Below are 21792 nucleotides of genomic sequence, written 5' to 3' on the forward strand. Positions count from 1 at the left end.
AAACAATTGTGGGCTCGCTTCAAGCCGGAAAACAATGGCTATAAAAGCACAAAATGTCAAGATCGCAGGCAGTGCTCTCTTTGACGTTACTGACGTCAAAGATTGGTCCATTTTGTTCCAAAAATGTGTTGTGCAAAAGTTGACCCGCTGGTGGCGCTATAACAGGCCAATGTGAGAAGGTTGGTATCTGTTCCTTGACCTATTGGGAATGTGCTTGCAAGATTTCACGCACATCCCAGGCTGTGTTCATGATTTGAGGTGTTTTTGGCTTTGGACACTTTATCGCTGCTTGCAGCTATATTTATTATTATTATTTTATAATTTTTTTGTGTGCACTTCATAGGCATGTTAGATAAAGGTCCTTAGATTGCGTGTAGAATGTTTCATGCAAATTGCAAAAAAAATCCTAGAATAAAAACGGGTTTAAGCGTTTTACAAACTGCTCAAAATTATATAGCGCCCCCCTTTGGCCATTTGGGGTAAGATTGGTTTCAGTGATATTTGAACTAACCCTCTACACTATTTTGTCATGAAAATGTGACTTTGCTTGTATGTTTTAGAGGCAGAAGAATAATTTGCATAAAAATGCAATATTGTTTGAATTATTTAAAATAGCATGTTTCAATGTTAAAGAAATCCGATCTGACAGATCTTTAGATATCGGTCCAAAGTTCACGTAAAAAAAGTTTTGTGCACGTGACGCGAAAATTCCAGAATAAAAGCGGGTTTACGCGTTTTACAAACTGCTCAAAGTGGCGGAAAATCGAAGGGCGGAGCTTACTTAACAACGACACAGATGTCTTCCGCTCGAGTCAAAGCACGCGTGTAACAAGTTGCATGTCTTCAAACGAAACGAGTCATGACTTATGCCCGTTTGAAGGTTGAATTTTCAAACGCTTCGTATAGCGCCCCCCTTTGGCCGATTGGAATAAAATTGGTTTCAGTGATACTTTGACTAACCCTCCACATCTTTGCCAAATGCCATGAACGTGTAACTTTGCATGTATGTTTTAGAGGCAGAAGAATAATTTGCATAAAACCGCAATATTGATAGAATTATTAAAAAATTATATTTCACTTTAAAAGAAATCCGCCGAGATAAATCTGACCGTATTGGTCCAAAGTTCATGTAAAAAAAGTTTTGTGCGCGTAACGAAAAAAACCCAGGAGGAGATAGATTTTTACTGTTTTTCATATTATTCTGAATTGTGGGAGACCTAAAGGTCAGAGGTCAAAAGTTAGAGGGTAAAAGTTGTTCGGCATGAGGAGACGCATAAGTGTATACAGGTTTCATGGCTGTACCTCAAACACAGCATGAGCTATACCTGTTCAAAGATCGCACTTTCGAAGGCTTCCTACAGCGCCACCATTTGGCCGATTGCTATATAAAATAATAGCACACTTCGCCACTGTAAACTGAACACATTGATGTTTTTATTTTCATTTTCTCACTAAGTATGTAGGAGTAGAAAGGAACCGAAGTTTTTTGATACTTGATATGACTGCCTGCCTGATAGATAAATAATGACAATATCTAAAGTGTGCTCGCCAGGTACTGGCGAGCCCACAATAATGACAATATCTAAAGTGTGCTCGCCAGGTACTGGCGAGCCCACAATAAACTAGAAAAATATTGTTCCTTCGAAACAATTGTGGGCTCGCTTCAAGCCAGAAAACAATGGCTATAAAAGCACAAAATGTCAAGATCGCAGGCAGTGCTCTCTTTGACGTTACTGACGTCAAAGATTGGTCCATTTTGTTCCAAAAATGTGTTGTGCAAAAGTTGACCCGCTGGTGGCGCTATAACAGGCCAATGTGAGAAGGTTGGTATCTGTTCCTTGACCTATTGGGAATGTGCTTGCAAGATTTCACGCACATCCCAGGCTGTGTTCATGATTTGAGGTGTTTTTGGCTTTGGCCACTTTATCGCTGCTTGCAGCTATATTTATTATTATTATTTTATAATTTTTTTGTGTGCACTTCATAGGCATGTTAGATAAAGGTCCTTAGATTGCGTGTAGAATGTTTCATGCAAATTGCAAAAAAAATCCTAGAATAAAAACGGGTTTAAGCGTTTTACAAACTGCTCAAAATTATACAGCGCCCCCCTTTGGCCATTTGGGGTAAGATTGGTTTCAGTGATATTTGAACTAACCCTCTACACTATTTTGTCATGAAAATGTGACTTTGCATGTATGTTTTAGAGGCAGAAGAATAATTTGCATAAAAATGCAATATTGTTTGAATTATTTAAAAAAGCATGTTTCAATGTTAAAGAAATCCGATCTGACAGATCTTTAGATATCGGTCCAAAGTTCACGTAAAAAAAGTTTTGTGCACGTGACGCGAAAATTCCAGAATAAAAGCGGGTTTACGCGTTTTACAAACTGCTCAAAATGGCGGAAAATTGAAGGGCGGAGCTTACTTAACAACAACACAGATGTCTTCCGCTTGAGTCAAAGCACGCGTGTAACAAGTTGCATGTCTTCAAACGAAACAAGTCATGACTTATGCCCGTTTGAAGTTTGAATTTTCAGACGCTTCGTATAGCGCCCCCCTTTGGCCAATTGGAATAAAATTGGTTTCAGTGATACTTTGACTAACCCTCCACATCTTTGCCAAATGCCATGAACGTGTAACTTTGCATGTATGATTTAGAGGCCGAAGAATAATTTGCATAAAACCGCAATATTGATAAAATTATTAAAAAATTATATTTCACTTTAAAATAAATCCGCCGAGATTAGTTTGACCGTATTGGTCCAAAGTTCATGTGAAAAAAGTTTTGTGCACTTGACGCGAAAATCCCAGGAGGAGATAGATTTTTACTGTTTTTCATATAATTCCGAATTGTGGGAGACCTAAAGGTCAGAGGTCAAAAGTTAGAGGGTAAAAGTTGTTCGGCATGAGGAGACGCATAAGTGTATACAGGTTTCATGGCTGTATGTATAACACAGCATGAGCTATACCTGTTCAAAGATCGCACTTTCGAAGGCTTCCTACAGCGCCACCATTTGGCCGATTGCTATAAAAAATAATAGCACACTTCGCCACTGTAAACTGAACACATTGATGTTTTTATTTTCATTTTCTCACTAAGTATGTAGGAGTAGAAAGGAACCGAAAATCCCGTCTACTTACTAGATAAACAAATAAATAAATAAACTAGAAAAATATTGTTCCTTCGAAACAATTGTGGGCTCGCTTCAAGCCAGAAAACAATGGCTATAAAAGCACAAAATGTCAAGATCGCAGGCAGTGCTCTCTTTGACGTTACTGACGTCAAAGATTGGTCCATTTTGTTCCAAAAATGTGTTGTGCAAAAGTTGACCCGCTGGTGGCGCTATAACAGGCCAATGTGAGAAGGTTGGTATCTGTTCCTTGACCTATTGGGAATGTGCTTGCAAGATTTCACGCACATCCCAGGCTGTGTTCATGATTTGAGGTGTTTTTGGCTTTGGACACTTTATCGCTGCTTGCAGCTATATTTATTATTATTATTTTATAATTTTTTTGTGTGCACTTCATAGGCATGTTAGATAAAGGTCCTTAGATTGCGTGTAGAATGTTTCATGCAAATTGCAAAAAAAATCCTAGAATAAAAACGGGTTTAAGCGTTTTACAAACTGCTCAAAATTATATAGCGCCCCCCTTTGGCCATTTGGGGTAAGATTGGTTTCAGTGATATTTGAACTAACCCTCTACACTATTTTGTCATGAAAATGTGACTTTGCTTGTATGTTTTAGAGGCAGAAGAATAATTTGCATAAAAATGCAATATTGTTTGAATTATTTAAAAAAGCATGTTTCAATGTTAAAGAAATCCGATCTGACAGATCTTTAGATATCGGTCCAAAGTTCACGTAAAAAAAGTTTTGTGCACGTGACGCGAAAATTCCAGAATAAAAGCGGGTTTACGCGTTTTACAAACTGCTCAAAGTGGCGGAAAATCGAAGGGCGGAGCTTACTTAACAACGACACAGATGTCTTCCGCTTGAGTCAAAGCACGCGTGTAACAAGTTGCATGTCTTCAAACGAAACGAGTCATGACTTATGCCCGTTTGAAGTTTGAATTTTCAGACGCTTCGTATAGCGCCCCCCTTTGGCCGATTGGAATAAAATTGGTTTCAGTGATACCTTGACTAACCCTCCACATCTTTGCCAAATGCCATGAACGTGTAACTTTGCATGTATGATTTAGAGGCCGAAGAATAATTTGCATAAAACTGCAATATTTATTGAATTATTAAAAAATTATATTTCACTTTAAAAGAAATCCGCCGAGATTAGTTTGACCGTATTGGTCCAAAGTTCATGTGAAAAAAGTTTTGTGCGCGTATCGAAAAAAACCCAGGAGGAGATAGATTTTTACTGTTTTTCATATAATTCCGAATTGTGGGAGACCTAAAGGTCAGAGGTCAAAAGTTAGAGGGTAAAAGTTGTTCGGCATGAGGAGAGGCATAAGTGTATACAGGTTTCATGGCTGTAACTCAAACACAGCATGAGCTATACCTGTTCAAAGTTCGCACTTTCGAAGGCTTCCTGCAGCGCCACCATTTGGCCGATTGCTGTAAAAAGTAATAGCACGCGTCGCCACAGTAAGCTGAACACATTGATGTTTTTATTTTCATTTTCTCACTAAGTATGTAGGAGTAGAAAGGAACCGAAATCCCGTCTACTGTTGATTGCCTGCCTGATAGATAAATAATGACAATATCTAAAGTGTGCTCGCCTTATAGGCGAGCCCACAATAATGACAATATCTAAAGTGTGCTCGCCAGGTACTGGCGAGCCCACAATAATGACAATATCTAAAGTGTGCTCGCCTTATAGGCGAGCCCACAATTATTCGTTTTTCAATTACGTTAGGGGTACTCTTATTCTGAAGAGATCGCCACCGGAAGTCTTATATTTGCTGACACTAAATTTGTTCACGGAACATAGCCGCCCATGCCCACAGAGAGAGAGAGAGAGAGAGAGCGAGAGGGAGAGGGGGAGAGAGCGAGAGAGAGAGAGAGAGAGAGAGAGAGAGAGAGACGTGACAGAGAGAGACCGGCTGAATCGCTCGTGTGTGTGCGCGCGCGCCCGCAAGTGTGTGTATGTGTCTTCATGCATGTATTTTGCAGGCGTAGAGCAGACAGTGTGCAGCCGGGTGCTATCTGGAGTGCATCTGCTGCTGCATCGTTTGGGGTTAAACAATGTCTGCCAGACCGGGCTATTATCGCCAGGAGCTCAACAAGACGGTGTGGGAGGTTCCTGAGCGGTACCAGAACCTGACTCCCGTGGGTTCGGGGGCCTACGGCTCGGTGTGGTGAGTAGGCAATAGTAGCCCATTGGCGGAGGGAGGGGCGAGGCTGCATTTGTTGGAGAGATAGATCTACGGCTACGCTACTACTATGCTCTGGTCCACAGCGTATAGAAGCTGTTCTCTTTAACACTATGTCACCGATGAGCCCTTTAGCGCTCACAGCCGCTCAGCCTCTCGTCTGTAGTCAAATTTAAAAAAAATATTGTTTCGCCACTCCCAAAACAAAGACTGTTCTAAGATGTTGAAAGCCTACTTTCCTTAGTGGGAACACTCGAAGGCGTCGGAGCCCCCCATCTCACGACTAAAATACACTTTTTGGCCAGAAAAGAAGATATTTCACCGGGGGTTTTAGCTACTCCACAGCGCCCTCTACAGATCTTATTAATAGAAAGTTCCATTGACCAGATTTTGCCTTCCGGTGAAATATTTTCTTTTCTGGATAAAAAGTGTATTTTAGACGTGCGATGGGGGGCTCAGAGTGTTCCCACTAAGGAGAGTAGGCTTTCAACTCCCTAAAGCCGTCTTTGTTAGTTTGTTTTGGTGAGCAGTGAAACTGTATTTTTTATTTTTATTACAGACGAGAGGGCGCGCATACTTTCTTGCGGCGCAAGGGCTCATCTGTGACATATCGTTAAGAACTCTTTCAAGATATGCTACGTTTAACCACCGCACACAGAAATGTTATATTGTTAGATTGGAGTATAATTAATACGAGAATCCCGGTGCAGTCCTGGAAGACTAAACATTGCAATGAGTATAGCTGAAAGGACTCGTCTGTTCCTAAGATCTAACTTTGATGTTATTGCAATAATTAGCCTACCGGTATGTTGTTATTTTTTACGCGGAAACATGCCGGGTCATTGTTTGGAGGAAACGTATAGCCTATACACGGACTGACGGGAGCCTGTTGGAGGCTACGTACGTACGGTAAATACTGTATACAAAGAATAGCCCATATAGCTGTATACTGTATGTCTAGACTTCAATCAGGCGATTGGTGTCATCGATAAAACAGCCGGTGCTGAATTAGATTAGATTGAATTTGGTATCAGGCTTTGTAAAGAGACATTTTCTACATTGTTAATGTGGCTCATAACAGGAACAACTCCAGAGCAGGCTTGTCAACTCTCCTGGATTTTGACCCCATCTCCTGGCATGCTCCTGGATTGGCAAATCTCCTGGATTTCTCCTGGATTTGGTATCAAACTCCCAAAATTCACCAGAACACAGGAAATTACATCTACTATGTTATATTTTTTCTGGGGGTGGACCCCCAGACCCCCCGCTTTAGGGTTGGGGGCAATGCATGCAAGAAAGATCATATAATGACTTAAAGATGAGAAGTCATTATTATTCACCTACATTTGGCATTTAAGGCTGAAATTATACCAGTGCTAGTAAAGCAAGCCTGATAAAAGTATCAAACATGCACAAAACTCAACAGAACACAGGAAAGTATATATCTGTTAAGAGGTTTTGGGGAGAGGACCCCTAGACCCCGGTAGGAGAGTTCTGCGCACCCCCCAAAAAATAAATCTCCTGGATTCTGACCGTCCAATGTTGACAACCCTGCTCCAGAGGTGTTCATTCATACATACTTTTAATATTAGCACACTGGCAGATCATGAATGGGGGGAGGGTAGGCTACATGTCACGTTCGGAAGGGAACGGGCAAGCCTACCTTCCTGGCTGGGACCAAGGAGGCAGTAATGCCAAGTGTATACTTCGTCGTACGACCGGCAATATAAGTGATTCTCAGTTCAAATAATTGGTAGCCCAATAGCCCATTGGAGCTGAATGCTGAAATTACCTCTACATTACAGGACATAATATTTGACCAGATTTCAAGTCCATCATAATTACGTAATACGTATATAGCATCCCATCTCCATCACAACAACCTGCTCTCAAATTCCTTTCTTTAGCCTATCACTCCACTTGCAGACATATTGTAATGCTGCTTATTATTATTATTATAGTCCGCTCTGTCTGTTGCCCAGAGAAATCCCGTTGCTATGGCAAGGTGTCATGGTGATAAGTGTAGTGATACGCGGAAGCGGGGATTGAACCCGGGACTCCCACTCGCCAGTCCAACGCACAACCAGTCGTGCTAATAGGGCTGAGCCCGATTAGCAGGGCTGTTGTCGCTGGTTCATGGCTGGGTGCTACATTAGTCCCGGGTTCAATCCCCGCTTCCGCGTAACACTACATCTGGCGTTGACGGCAGGATGAGGAGCGTGATGTCCTCGCGCGAGGGACTAGTGCCACGTCGTGTGCGGCGGTCCGCGGCGTGATGTGTGAAGCGCGAGGGCGCGCTCCAAAAGACCAGGGGGGTGAATGTAGCACCCAGCCATGAACCAGCGACAACAGCCCTGCTAATCGGGCTCAGCCCTATTAGCACGACTGGTTGTGCGTTGGACTGGCGAGTGGGAGTCCCGGGTTCAATCCCCGCTTCCGCGTATCACTACATAAGCAAGTCTGTCAATATTAATCCACCTGACCTGACCTGTCCATACTAGTTGTACACGTCAGATCCCAACGAGAAACCCTGTTTTTCAGCCCGAAAACTCCAGCTCTCTGTCAGAATGACTCATTCTAACTCGCATGAGTTGAAGACGTGAGCATGTTTAACTCAACATAATATATCTCAATGACCAGACTGTGTGGCATTTGCTTCCAGACCATCGTGCAACGTCTCATGGATGGAGGCATGGGGCGCCACCAAAAATGATTAGATCACGTGGAAACTGATACACATGTAGGTAAAGAGAAGTCTGCACGCTTCAGCCAGCAGAAGGTAGAAATAAAGAACATGCAGAGATTGCAGACCAGTCGAGTCACTCGAGTGCTCCAGTATTTTTATTTGGGTAGTCAGATGTTATTCTCACTGATAGACGTGTATCTGTCTGTTCCTTTGAACTGAAAAGGTGATCCGCTGTAAGCTAGACAGCACTAGTATGAATACACACACACACATACCATTATAGCTGATTACAGAGGGTATGCGCAATTTGCGCATGCATAAAGTGAATGGCAAATCGAGTGGCAAAGTGAGTTTAACGTTATTTAACGTTGTTTAATGCAACCAGATAGGACTTTTCTGTTTGGCTGTCAAGGCCAGAAAGTTTTTTTTTTTTTTTTTTTTTGCCACTCAGTAGGCGTTCCCGCATAACTTCCGGGTATGATGATGATGATGTCATGCGCATTATACCTCTGTAAGCAACCTCTGGATCATCATGAACCAGAGGTCTCTCACTTATCTTGCCTCCAGTCTGTCTGTTTCTGTTTCTCTCTATTTCGGCACTTCCGCTCTCTCCTGCTCTCTTCATCTCTCTCTTTCTCTCTCAGGATCAGAATCAGCTTTATTATTTGTCACATGACACGTCACAGGTTTTTGTGCATGCTCTTCCATGATTTTAGTTATTTCCTTAAAAAAAGATGAGGGGCCAGAATGAAGAGAGATCAATCAATAAGAAACAAACAAAAGATCTACATATTATTAGTATCTGAGCATTCTGAGGTACTCTTACACAGCACGCACTCACGCACAGACAGACAGACGTCACAGACAGACAGAGAGCAAACCCCCACACCATATCGTGGCCTGCCCTGCATTGTTGTCGTCGCTGATCTCCAGCCATTGTCACTGACTTTCTCATGGAAAGACTGATTGATTAGCAGATGGCTGGGGGGGATGGGGCTGACATTGGGGTTCATGCCGTGGTGGTGGGGGGGCATGTTTTTGAGCGGTGGTCACACCGTCTCCTATACGTGGCCGTGTGTGTGGGTATCCGTCCGGCCGTCCGTGTATGTAGCCTCAAGCATGCAGTACCTTTTCTGACCACACATGTTAAGGGAGGGGCGCTGTTGTTCTCTCTCACACACACACACACACACACACACACACACACACACACACACACACACACACAGGGGGGAAGGGTGGGTCAGCATGTGTGGTCAAGTATTATTATTATTATTAACAAACTGAATGTTTTAGGGTCAAATAAATTAGAGTGTGTGAAGAAACTACAGCATTGTAAAGCACACTAACCCCGCTGAACCCACCCAGTAGTGCTGTTGCACAGCCTCCACAACCACCGCTCAGTTCACACGGGTGTGATTTTTTTTGTTGGAGGGTGGGGATAGCTGCAGGGTCCGTGCAGGGTCATGAGGGAAGTCTACTGAAGACTCTTCAGTACACCTGAAGGTGCACAGTTACAACAGTCTCTTTATTGATCTCAAGTAGAACCTCCATTCTCCTGGTAAAGACTCCTGAGATTGCATGCCTGAGGTCAAGGATCAGACAAATGTATATACCATGCTGTACAGCCATAAAACCACCCCTGGTGTGCGTGCATGCGTGTATTTGTGTGTGTAAGTGAGTGAGACAGACAGACAGACAGAGAGAGAGAGAACTATCTGAGAGCTTTATTGTGAAGTTGATATCTCCTAAGAACCATTCAGTAGGTCAGCAGCATTGCCACATTCTTGTCTCTTGATTGTCCAATAACGTCTTCTTGCAGCTTTCAGTCTGCAATCCCTGATCTTTAGTCGTCTCGTGCTGCATCATCTGTTTCCTGGATTGGAACTGGGCTGTTTTGACCAGCTGACCTCAGATGGAATATCATGACTCAGTTATTGTTGTTGTACTGTTGTTGTTGTTGCTGCTGCTGATGCTGTTAAGTTGACTTTTTGTTGGCACTTATCCAGAGTGAGCAGATGTTGTTGGGGTTCAGGGCCTGCAAGTACACATGCCTGCCCTGCAGGGGAGACTGAACCTCAGACGTTTTCACCATGTATCGATTACTGGGACCCTTGTAGGGAGAGGTTTTGGGCCTTTGATGGCTTAAAAGATGGAACTGTAATGGCATATTACCTTCTGTTACAGACTGATTATCACAGTACCATATAAAAGATAGAGATGCAGCCATGCAGGACAGAATTTGTGTCTGTGCGCATGCACTGTGCGCGCGTGTGTGTGTGCGTGTGTGTGTGTGTGTGTGTGTGTGTGTGTGTGCATGTACTGTGCATGTCTCTCTCCCTCTGGACACAGATGAGGCCGACAGCAAATGGGATGCTCGATACATGAAATTGGAGATGCTGTGTTCTAATACAAGTCATAAATAACCTGGACGACATGGGGTAGAACAGAGACATACTATGTCTAACCTGCAATTTGAGCAAGACATTTTCTCTCTCTATAAAGTCCTTATTTATGCATACAGTAGGTCTATTTGCTAGCTTTTCCCTTGAATTAACCTGAATGCATTTAGTTTCCTATGTGTTACCAGTCATAGGAATAGCGGTTAAATCATATGGGCACAAATGATTCTTCTCAGCGTGTGTCTGTGTTCTTCCATCTGTGTTTGGCTGCTGAGCTCAGCTGACTCACCTCACATCGGATATTTGTAATACCATAGATGCCCCCCCCATCACCCACTCATTCCTGTTTTGAAACCGGAGGTGCATTAAGGGCTGGCTGGGCAGTGTGTGTGTGTGTGTGTGTGTGTGTGTGTGTGTGTGTGTGTGTGTGTGTGCGCGCGTGTGTCTGACATAAAAGAAGAAGGAAATCGATGCCGTGGCCAGCTAGTGTCGTGTTGTGGACACAGAGAGTTGCAGTCAGAGCCTTGTATGGACTATGGAGGGGTGTTATGAATATGAACAGACAACAGAGGCCTGGCTTATGTCAGACGGAAGGATAGGAGACTGGCTGCCTGTTTGGCTACGGCCGGTCAGGGGCATCTGGACAGGCAGCAGGTGCTTTTGGAGACAGGAAATAAAATGGATTTTTAGCACTGCAGAAAGACATGCAATCTGGTTTCCAGTGGAAATAAGCTTAGTCTTTTCATGGATCTCCTTTTAGTAGACCTCCAGTGAACTGTACCGTCATGAAACTGTACCTTTTCCTATGCAAACTTCTAATAAAGTCTTCAATCAATCAATCAATCAATCAATCTACCCTGCTCATAAACGGCATGTATTGAGCAAACATGTAATGATGGAGCAACATAATTGTGCTAAGTTTCATAAGGTGGTAAGAGGGTGGCGAAGACGAGCCAGTCCAGTGTATAATATAACTAGAAGCAGTGCTCTTCCGAGCACAGGTCTCCACCAGGCCGTGCGTCCTGGTGGTGCTACTGTATAATAGGCCAATGTAAAAAGGGTGGCATGTGTTCTTCACCTTAGATCTTTCATGGCAATCGGACGCTGCATGCATGATTTCAAGCATTGTGTTCCAAAAATGTGTTTTGCTAAAGTCTACCTGCTGGTGGCGCTATAACAGGACAATGTTAAAAAGGTAGCATTTGTTCCTTGACCTAGTGGGAATATGTGTGGCAAATGTCACGGTAATCGCAAGCTGCGTTGATGATTTGAGGCATTTTGTTCAAAAACTGAGCAATCCTGCAAACTTTGGAAGCTAATATTAGCCAATCAGGATGGAATGTGAAATATCAGATGGATCGGACTTGATCACATGACTATAGAGATACTGTGTACCGATTTGCATGATTTTTGGATAAAATCTCAAGGAGTAATATCCAAAAATGTGTTTTACATAAGTCGGCCCAAAGGTGGCGCTATAAAAGGCTGATGTGAAAAATGCAGGGCAAAGGTTTATCCTTAGCCTCTAGGGAGTGCGCTTACAAAGTTTGAAACTGATCGGTGGAGTTATAGGTAAAACCACAAATCGGGCTGTTATAGCGCCACCATGAGGCTGATAAAAAAAAAATTAAGTGGCATTTCTTCCTCGGCCTAGTGGGAACGTGTTTGCGCGATTTCATGATAATTGCACTTTGCGTTTGTGATTTGAGGCAATTTGTTCAAAACGGCTCAATCCCACAAACTTTGGAAGCCAATCTTAGCCAATCAGGATGGAATATGCAAAATCGGACAGATCCGTGTCGATCACATGACTGTCGAGATATTGCCTACCGATTTGTAGGATTTTTGGACAAAATCTGTAAGAGTAGTGCACAGAAATGTGTTTAGCAAACATCGGCCACTAGTTGGCGCTAGAAAAGGCCCATTTGAAAAATTTAGGGCAGAGGTTCTAGATTGGCATCCAGGGAATGTGTGTGCTCACTTTGGCAGCGACCGGGCCAACGGCGACTGAGATTAGGTGTTCACAAACTGCGAGGACGCACGCACGGACGCACGGACGCACGGACGCACGGACGCACGGACGGACGGACGGACGGAGGGGAAAACATAGTCTCCCCTCAGCCTTCGGCTGGTGGAGACAATGATGATGGAGCACTGTATCAACACTCATTCTTACTTTTCAACACCAAGTGTGCCTCTGCCTCACAGTTTCACTTCATGCTTCTTGTTGCCGATTTCGGTAGCATTTCCCAATCACTTCTCCTTCCTGTTTGCCTCCAGGCAGCGAGCAGGCTTCCGTTCTCTGATGGATGTAGGACTCTTAAGTGCTCAAAAAGCGGGGCACGCTGAAAAGGCACAGGCACAACCAAAGCAGCCGCAGCAATGTGCGCCCTATGCAATGTGGAATGACATATCCATTTTAAAAGGGCCAAATTAAATAAACAGGGCTCTTTAATATGCATAACCAACAGTGGTGTAAAGTAACCAAGTACACGTACTTAAGTACTGTACTTAAATACAATTTCGGGGTACTTGTACTTTACATGAGTATTTCTAATTTCCAATACTTTTACTTCTACTCCACTGCATCTACAAGCTCACAACGTGTCGTGATGCGACGCGTTGTGAGCTTGTAGATCTGTTAATTTCAAACATTTTGTACTTTTACTTTTAGTGCATTAATACTTTCATACGTTTACTCTAAGTACATTTTGATTTCCGGACTTTTACTTGTAACAGAGTATTTCTACATTGCAGTATTGCTACTTTTACTTGTGAGTACTTTGTCCACCACTGATCACCAACCATCATATATTTCTCTCTCTCTCTCTCTGTCTTCCCTTTTTCTAGTTCTGCTTACGACGTGCGGTTACGACAGAAGGTTGCGGTGAAGAAGCTGTCCAGGCCCTTTCAGTCGCTGATCCATAGTCGCCGTTCATACCGGGAACTCCGACTGCTCAAGCACATGAAACATGAGAATGTTAGTATGAGCCTCATGAAAAATCGCTAAACAGACGGAAAGAAAGAAGGAATGATCTGTGCCGAGTACTGTAGCCCTTATTGATTAAGCTCTCCCTCTTGTCTCTTGTCTTCACAGGTCATAGGGTTATTGGACGTGTTCACCCCCGCTGCAGCATTAGAGGACTTCAATGAAGTGTAAATGTTTTATTACCAAATAGCCATGTGGCCAGTGGAGTAAAGTAATGAAAGGGGAAAACCACCCATTTTCAATATTGAACTATGTCATTAATATACCTCTAAGGTATATTAATGACATCAATATTGAAAATGGGTTGTTTTACTTACTGATTTACTTAAGTATTGTACTTAAGTACAATTTTGAGGTATTTGTACTTTACTTGAGTTTTATTTCCAATACAAATATTGTACTTTTACTCCACTACATTTATTTGAAAACTTTAGTTACTAGTTACTTTGTATATTTTGATTATTATCACAAAATATACATTAACCACTTATATACATTTCGACCTTTTGAAAATAGCCGATCTACAAGCTCACAATCCGTCGCGATGCAACACATTGTGAGCTTGTAGATCTACTATTTTTGAAAGATTTTCATTCATTTGAAAACTTGAAATAGGACATTCTGCCTAATGAGTACTTTTACTCAAGTACATTTTTTATTCCAGACTTATACTTGCTACCTCTTGTGGGGGGGGTGTGGGAGTTGAGCATTCTAGACCAGTGGTTCCCAAACGTTTTAGCCCGTGGACTAAAAGAGAAATTAGACGTTTGCTTTAATAGATCGGCTATTTTCACCACTTCTTAAACATTTGTTTTATACTTTTTGGAATTTCTTAGATTTTTCTTTCATTTCTTCATGAAATTACTGTTTTAAATTCATGAAAGAAATTATAATAGCTTAATATTTAGAATAATAATAAAAGGCTTAATTAAAAAACAAAATGTATGAAACTAAAAATTAAGGGACCCATAAAAATCTGTCTGTTGGAAGGGTTCACTGCGTTTTCAGTGGTGAGATGGGCGGGCCACGTGCATTTTCAGAGCACATTTATTGATCAATCAAGCGAGTGTGTTCCAGCTTGGATCAATGGAACCTACGCAGTATTATTAAGTGCCTGTTTATCTGTATCACAATGAAAACATTGTTTTGTATATTAATGTTATATCAAATCGTAGTGTTCTGCCAATTATTTGCAATACCCTCTTGGCCCACCAGTGGGCCTCCGGTCCACAAGTTGGGAACCACTGTTCTAGAGGAGTTTCAAGCTGTGAAAACATCTGAGGGTTGTCATGGCAACCATTCTAATGAACTCCCTCCTCCCTCCCTTATTGCAGTTATCTGGTGACCAACCTGATGGGGGCGGACCTCAACAACATTGTCAAATTCCAGCGGCTATCAGACGAGCACGTACAGTTCCTTATTTACCAGCTCCTTCGAGGCCTCAAGGTACTTTAACTCAGTACCAACCAGTACTTTAATGATCACCACATACAGAGTACACCTGGTTCTCAACCTTTTTTCACAACAAGGGTTCATGTTTTAGATTACTTAAGACTTAGAGCAAAGAATAAATCTGTTACAGAGTTACAGTCCTGTAAGGGTCCATTTTGAACCCGCCTTAAGGAACCTAGAGGGTTCCTGGGCCCCACTTTGAGGACCATTGGTTTTGCACCCAAATACAAATTATTAATAGATTTCCTTCAACATGTATCAATCTTTGTAACATGTTGTAGTAACAAATAAGCGGATGCTGCATGCTATCTCAAGCTTCTGTAACTATAATTTTATTGTTTATAAAAATGAAATGATTCAAATCCACCCACCCATCTCTCCCATCCACCCTGTGTAGATCGAAACGAGGTCTTATCCTAATAGTTCTAGTTTCTTTGTGAGCTTGATAAAGAGTGTAATTGTTTTTTAAATCCTTCACGAAACAAAAGTATTTTTCCTGCAGGTGTGCAGATTTTACTCCTTCGTTTTTTCATTATAGTAAAACACAAGTTACTGAGTACTGAGTACAGTTGATTACATCCTCTAAAAATGTTAATTATAAGTTTGTAACTAACGTGCTAAATGGTCACTTTTAAAGGGCTGTTCTCACCAAGCACTATAACATTAACGATAACTATATCGTTCACCATTGTCTTTGTTATAGTTGTGGACACACTACCATCCACTTGAGTCAAACTATATTAGTTATCTTTATAGTCTTTTACTCAATAATTCCAAGTAGTACTCAAGTATTCTAGCATGCATAAATATAAACTATATGACATATTCGTGTGAACTGCCTTTTACTCAGTAATGATTTATTTCCTTCCCCCCTTCTACTATGCATAAATATAACATATGACATATTGTTCAATTTGCTTGCATGGCAACATGGGAAAGAGTGCACTGGCCGGCCTGCATAGTTTTACTGCAGAACAAGACAAAGAGAGACCCCTTTTAGTCAATGCTGGAATTCAGTGTTGACCCTCCTTGTCTCTTTTTGTCCTCTCTCTTCTCCTCTCACTCCTCCCCCATCCCTCCATCCTGTGGTTCCTTGAACAGTACATCCATTCAGCAGGACTGATCCACAGAGTGAGTGGTGGCTACTCTTTGCAACTCCTTCTTTCATAATATTAACTGGAACTTTTTTTTTTAATTGCCCAAGAGTTATTAGTAACATATGTTTTACTTTCCTTTAACCACTTACAAACTGGCGTCACTAGTTTGGGCACGGCAAGAATAGACTTTATCGCTTCTCTCGTCTCTTTGACTTTCAGTATATAGCCCCATTTCCACTGCAAGGTGGAACCAGAACTTTCAGGAACCTGAACCAATTTTTTTGGTTCTGGTTTTGTTTCCATTGCACAAGGCCCGGTTCCAGACGAGGTTCCTGGAACCTTTTTTCTGTCCTGCTCCTGAGGTAGAACTAAACTTGAGTTCTGGGAACCTATGGGCGGGGCCAGCAGCGCTGGTGCTCTTTTTTTGGGACCTTCCCAGTTAGTTCTGGTTATATGGAAACGTAAGCAGAACCTGGTCCCAGAACTTCACAGGTTCTTGAAAGTTCTTGGTTCTGGAAAGTTGTGGTTCTGCGTCGGCCCTACAGTGGAAATGGGGCTTATGTCTCCTTCATTTAGCATAATGTAATTTTTTGTCTGTTTTATTGCCCATGAAAGGACCTGAAGCCCAGTAATGTAGCCGTTAATGAAGACTGTGAGCTCAGGGTAAGACCAGACCGCCCATTGCAACACATCCTTCTTCCTAACCTCAAGCAAGGGTGTTAACACTGACAAAACATGTATCTGTTCCACAGATCCTTGACTTTGGACTGGCCAGACAGACCGATGATGAGATGACAGGGTATGTGGCAACTCGCTGGTATCGAGCCCCAGAAATCATGCTCAACTGGATGCACTACAATCAAAATGGTAAGAGAACTGATCTGAAACAAGTGTGTAATTACTGAAAACGCTCATCACTACTATCCATGCGTTGGTGTTTTGGTGTTTAAAACCTCTGCTGTCTGTTCCAGTTGATATCTGGTCAGTGGGATGCATCATGGGAGAGCTTCTGAAGGGAAAAGTCTTATTTCCCGGCAACGATTGTATCCTTAATTAATAATGACTTGAGAGAGAGAGAGAGAACACTATGCTTTGCAACTTCTTTCTCACCAGCAAAACTTCTGTTGCCTCCATAACTGCTCTCTAGACACATACAAGACCGCAATCGTAGATTTGCATTACAATCCCAGGGCCTTTCAGAGAAGGGACGTGCACCAAAAGACAAGAGTGGATGAATGGGAACGCTCACAATAGATTGAATTGTATAGCTTGTCACTATATCCAAACGCAGAGCTAAAACCAATTTGATTTACTGACGCCTGTGTTGCTGTGTGGGGACTTCTACATTCTAGAGAAGACGACTTGAAATTCAACGATTGCTCACGATCAGCAGGTCGAGAGTGTTGTGCCTTCAGTCGATCGTGTGTTGCCATGTGACTAGCTAGTAATAATGAGTCAGCCCTGTAAGCTAATGACTGAACTCTCAATCCTGCCTGCCTGCCCTTAACTCCTGCTGTCATAAGATATCGACCAACTGAAGCGAATCATGGAAGTGGTGGGCACGCCCACCCCCGAGCTCCTGCAGAAAATCTCCTCTGAACACGTAAGAGAGGAACGAAGGTTTGCATGCACTGCGTGGAAGAGAAGAGAGATTCTGTAGATGTGAATGTTAAGAAACTTTATTTTTCTTTTAAAGACATGCTTTCCAGGATGCCTGGACTAGTTTAATTGATTAGTCGTTTGACTGATGAGGGGCTGTAAGTGGGTGGCAAGGTGATTGACCACTGTATTGACCAATCATTTGACACCTAGCACTCTTCGCTGTCCCTTATGCATTGATCCTTGTTTGCAGGCTCAGAAGTACATCCAGTCTCTTCCCTTCATGCCCCAGCAAGACCTGGAGAAGATCTTTAGAGGAGCAAACCCCCTTGGTGTGTGAAATGATTCCTATCAGATTGTTTTGGAAGAAGAACATTAGGACATGCGTCTAAAAGTCTGCATGTGTTACCCTAATATCAGTTGAAAAATGTCATACAATAATCTGACAGAACCAGATGGTTGGAATTAAACTGTTCAGTTCAATGCTGCACACTTTGAAAGATTATTCAAGTTTAATGAACAGCCTTTCTGTGTCTCTCCATGTCGTGAACTCTGCATTAGCTGTGGATCTATTGAAGCGCATGCTGGTTCTGGACTGTGACGGTAGGATCTCGGCCAGTGAGGCTCTCTCCCACCCCTACTTCTCCCAGTACCATGACCCTGAAGATGAGCCAGAGGCCCCTCCCTATGACCAAACACTGGAGAGCAAGGACCGCACACTGGAGGAGTGGAAGGGTGAGGGGGAGAGGGCGATTGGGATAGCCATCAAACAACAAAGATATTTTCATTATTTTGCTATTTAGCCTTTTGACTATGAGCCCTTTGACATTACTGCTGCCGACCTTTTCCTAAGCATACCATAGTTTGTTTGATTTTAGAGGTAGCCGATTCCTTTTATTTCGCTACAATATGAAAATGTACTTGCATAAGCTTGAAAATTGCTTGAGATAGTTAATCCAAAAATGATTATCACCGCACGGTTATTTTTTGTCAGTTATGTGATCATTATATTTTGAACGCAAATTGATTTGAAAAGCCCAGCCAAAATAGTCCCTGGAGAAAATATTGATTCATGAACTTAATTCAAATCGCCATGACTTATTAATTGTGAAATTTATATTTGGCCAACATTGACACGGTTATTCAGGTATGGTGTTACGACCCAGACATACGGTTTTAATTACATTGGATCAAATGTAAACCACTGCTAAATAAATGTGGAAATGGTTTGTCTTTATTGTATGATATGACATGTATTGACATTGGAATGGGCCTTTTAGGATCCTTGGAAGGATTTTAAATCCTCTGCATATTCTGTAGCAAAACTAAAGTCTGTCCGTCCCCTTCACAGAATTGGTTTTTGAGGAAGTGAAAGGCTTTAAGGCACCCGTCAAGAAGACAGACAACCTTCAAGTGGAGCCCTAAGCCTCTTTCTGCATCGCCCTGCCCTTTCTCCCCGAGAAGGACCATGCAGGGGTGCGGGAAGTGCAGAGAGACTTTCTGTTGGAGGTGACATTCCCCCGGGCATGACATCTTCCCTCCCGCTGCTCTGTGTGACCGTTTTTATTTCTTTGATTGCCTTTTATGAGTTTCTTTGGGAGGACGGGTTACGAGTATGCACATTACAATTACAGGGTTATAGGGAGCAATCTAAGAAAGACGGCCCCTATTGGTTCTACTTTCTCTAGATGTCAGACAAAAGGAGGAGGGTGTCCTGTCCTCACCCGGATGAGTGACGCTGGGAACAGCTTCATGTATGATGCATATTTTGTTTACAGATAGAGGTTGCCTGGGTGTGAGAGAAAGAAAGTCGCACAAGAACGGGACTGGTGTTGGAAATTAGCTTTGGCTATATTATATACACATGCACAGTACTTCAGACACCGCTTCTGCAGCTGTCAATGTTTCTTTGTACTTGCCCCTTACAAATAAACTACTAACATATACAAAAACTTCCAAAGCTATAACAAAAACCCAGTCCCAGATAGTTGACACAGATGGCATAAGCAGTCATCATCACAATGGATTTTCTTTAAATACTGTATATAGATTTATATGTCAGCAACCATGTCATGTCACACATTTTAGCAGAACAGTTTAGCATAGTTAGCCTGCATAATCTTGCATGACAGTTGTGTGCATTTTATCATACAGTATATTACTGATACTACTGTACTTCCATTAAGACTGCTTATTGCATCTGCCACAGTATTTTAAAGACAGCTTTATGATTGACAGTCAAACAAGGCAATGCCAAGAAGAACTGTGACCAACGTTTTAGATGTTTTATGTTTATATTTGATCTGTTTGTTGGGGGGGGGGGGGGGACACACACACAAACAAATGACATTTTCTCTTCAGATGACAATAAATCATATCCGCATACAAGACAAATACCTATTTGACAAGTCTATTCTTCACTAAAACCTAGCGTGACACATATCTGCTGTTAATAGCGCTTACTTCTGATAGCCATTCATCACCTTTGTCTCACAGCACTGTGCTGTGCAAGTATAGGGCCCATTTCTGTCTTTACACTAATTAAGATAAAGGACCTTAAGCAGATAATCAGGGGCTATTCCCAGTCGGTGTCTAATAGTGCTGAAGAACAACATAATCTAAAAGAGACAGCAGGGGTTAAAGGACTCTCTTGCTGACAGTGTACACGGTCAAATCCTCAGTGATGATTTATCCATTTGTATACTCTGCGTAAAATTAACACTGAGGGTTTTATTTTACTGTCTTACTTTAGGTGTCACACTATTAGTCCTTTGGGGCGGACGACTAAAGGAACCTCATTCAAGTCATACTGTGGAGTTCAAATCTAGAGTGTTAATTTACTGTAACTGAGGGTGTAAAAACATTACCCATAATTACACTGTCAGATTTTAATTGATGTTCCACATTTTACTGTATAATATATTGTATATGGTACACACCTGAGTACTACATGTAGATACTGCAAAATGTCCAAGTAAAATGGGTGTAATGGGTGTAAGTTATGTTTTTGGTGGGGGGGAAATGTGCTTAACAAATGACTACACTCAAACAAACACAGTGTGTTTGTTCAGTAATGGGGGATCTCTCCAGCTCCTTAGTAAACAGAAAATACATACAAGTTGGGATACCATTTTTTGGGATACAAATTTTATCCAACCAGGAGAGAGATCCCCACAAAGATCATCGGGTTCTTAGCTTCTGTTTTGTAGTGTCCATTTTTTCCAATGTTGCCATTTTCTTTGTTTCATTACTTCCAATTTAATTTGTTGTCTCCACCAGCCGAAGGCATGGGGGAGAGTATGTTTTCCCCTTCGTCCGTGTGTCCGTCCGTCCGTGTGTCCGTCCGTGCGTGGGTGCGTGCGTCCGTCCGTCCGTCCGTGTGTCCTCGCAGTTTGTGTGCACCTAATCTCAATCGCCTGACTGTCGAGATACTGCCTACCGATTTGTAGGATTTTTGGACAAAATCTGTAAGAGTAGTGCACAGAAATGTGTTTTGCGAACATCGGCCACTAGGTGGCGCTAGAAAAGGCCCATTTGAAAAATTTAGGGCAGAGGTTCTAGATTGGCATCCAGGGAATGTGTGTGCTCACTTTGGCAGCGACCGGGCCAACGGCGACTGAGATTAGCTGCACACAAACTGCGAGGACACACGGACGGACGGACACACACACGGACGGACGAAGGGGAAAACATACTCTCCCCCATGCCTTCGGCTGGTGGAGACAATTATCATGAAATCGCGCACACACGTTCCTATTAGGTAGAGGAAAAATGCCACTTACATTTTTTGAAATCAGCCTCATGGTGGCGCTATAACAGGCCGATTTGTGGTTTTACCTATAACTCCACCGATCAGTTTCAAACTTTGTAAGCGCACTCCCTAGAGGCCAAGATAAAACCCTTTCCCTGCATTTTTCACATCAGCCTTTTATAGCGCCACCAGGAGGCCGACTTATGTAAAACACAATTTTTCCTATTATTCCTTGAGATTTTATCCAAAAATCATGCAAATCGGTACACAGTATCTCTATAGTCATGTGATCAAGTCCGATCCGTCTGATATTTCATATTCCATCCTAATTGGCTAATATTGGCTTCCAAAGTTTGCAGGGTTGCTCAGTTTTTTAACAAAATGCTTCAAATCATCAACGCAGCTTGCGATTACTGTGAAATTTGCCACACATGTTCCCACTATGTCAAGGAACAAATGCTACCCTTTCACGTTGGCCTGTTATAGCGCC

General features: G+C 42.3%; 1 protein-coding gene across 1 annotated transcript; it reads left to right on the forward strand.

Annotated features, from left to right (window-relative positions):
• The first annotated feature begins 5158 nt into the window (after positions 1-5158).
• On the forward strand, positions 5159-19816 carry LOC308309146 (mitogen-activated protein kinase 11-like). The gene is made up of 12 exons (XM_080754622.1): positions 5159-5311; positions 13265-13394; positions 13512-13570; positions 14738-14849; positions 15957-15986; positions 16568-16615; positions 16705-16819; positions 16924-16995; positions 17476-17555; positions 17805-17883; positions 18113-18286; positions 18903-19816. Exons 1-12 carry the CDS (start codon positions 5199-5201, stop codon positions 18974-18976), a joined length of 1086 nt encoding a protein of 361 aa, XP_080610748.1. The 5' UTR covers positions 5159-5198; the 3' UTR covers positions 18977-19816.
• Positions 19817-21792: the final 1976 nt, after the last annotated feature.

This window comes from Nannobrachium achirus (genome assembly GCF_963921795.1).
Source record: "Nannobrachium achirus genome assembly, chromosome: 23".
Lineage (NCBI taxonomy): Eukaryota > Metazoa > Chordata > Actinopteri > Myctophiformes > Myctophidae > Nannobrachium > Nannobrachium achirus.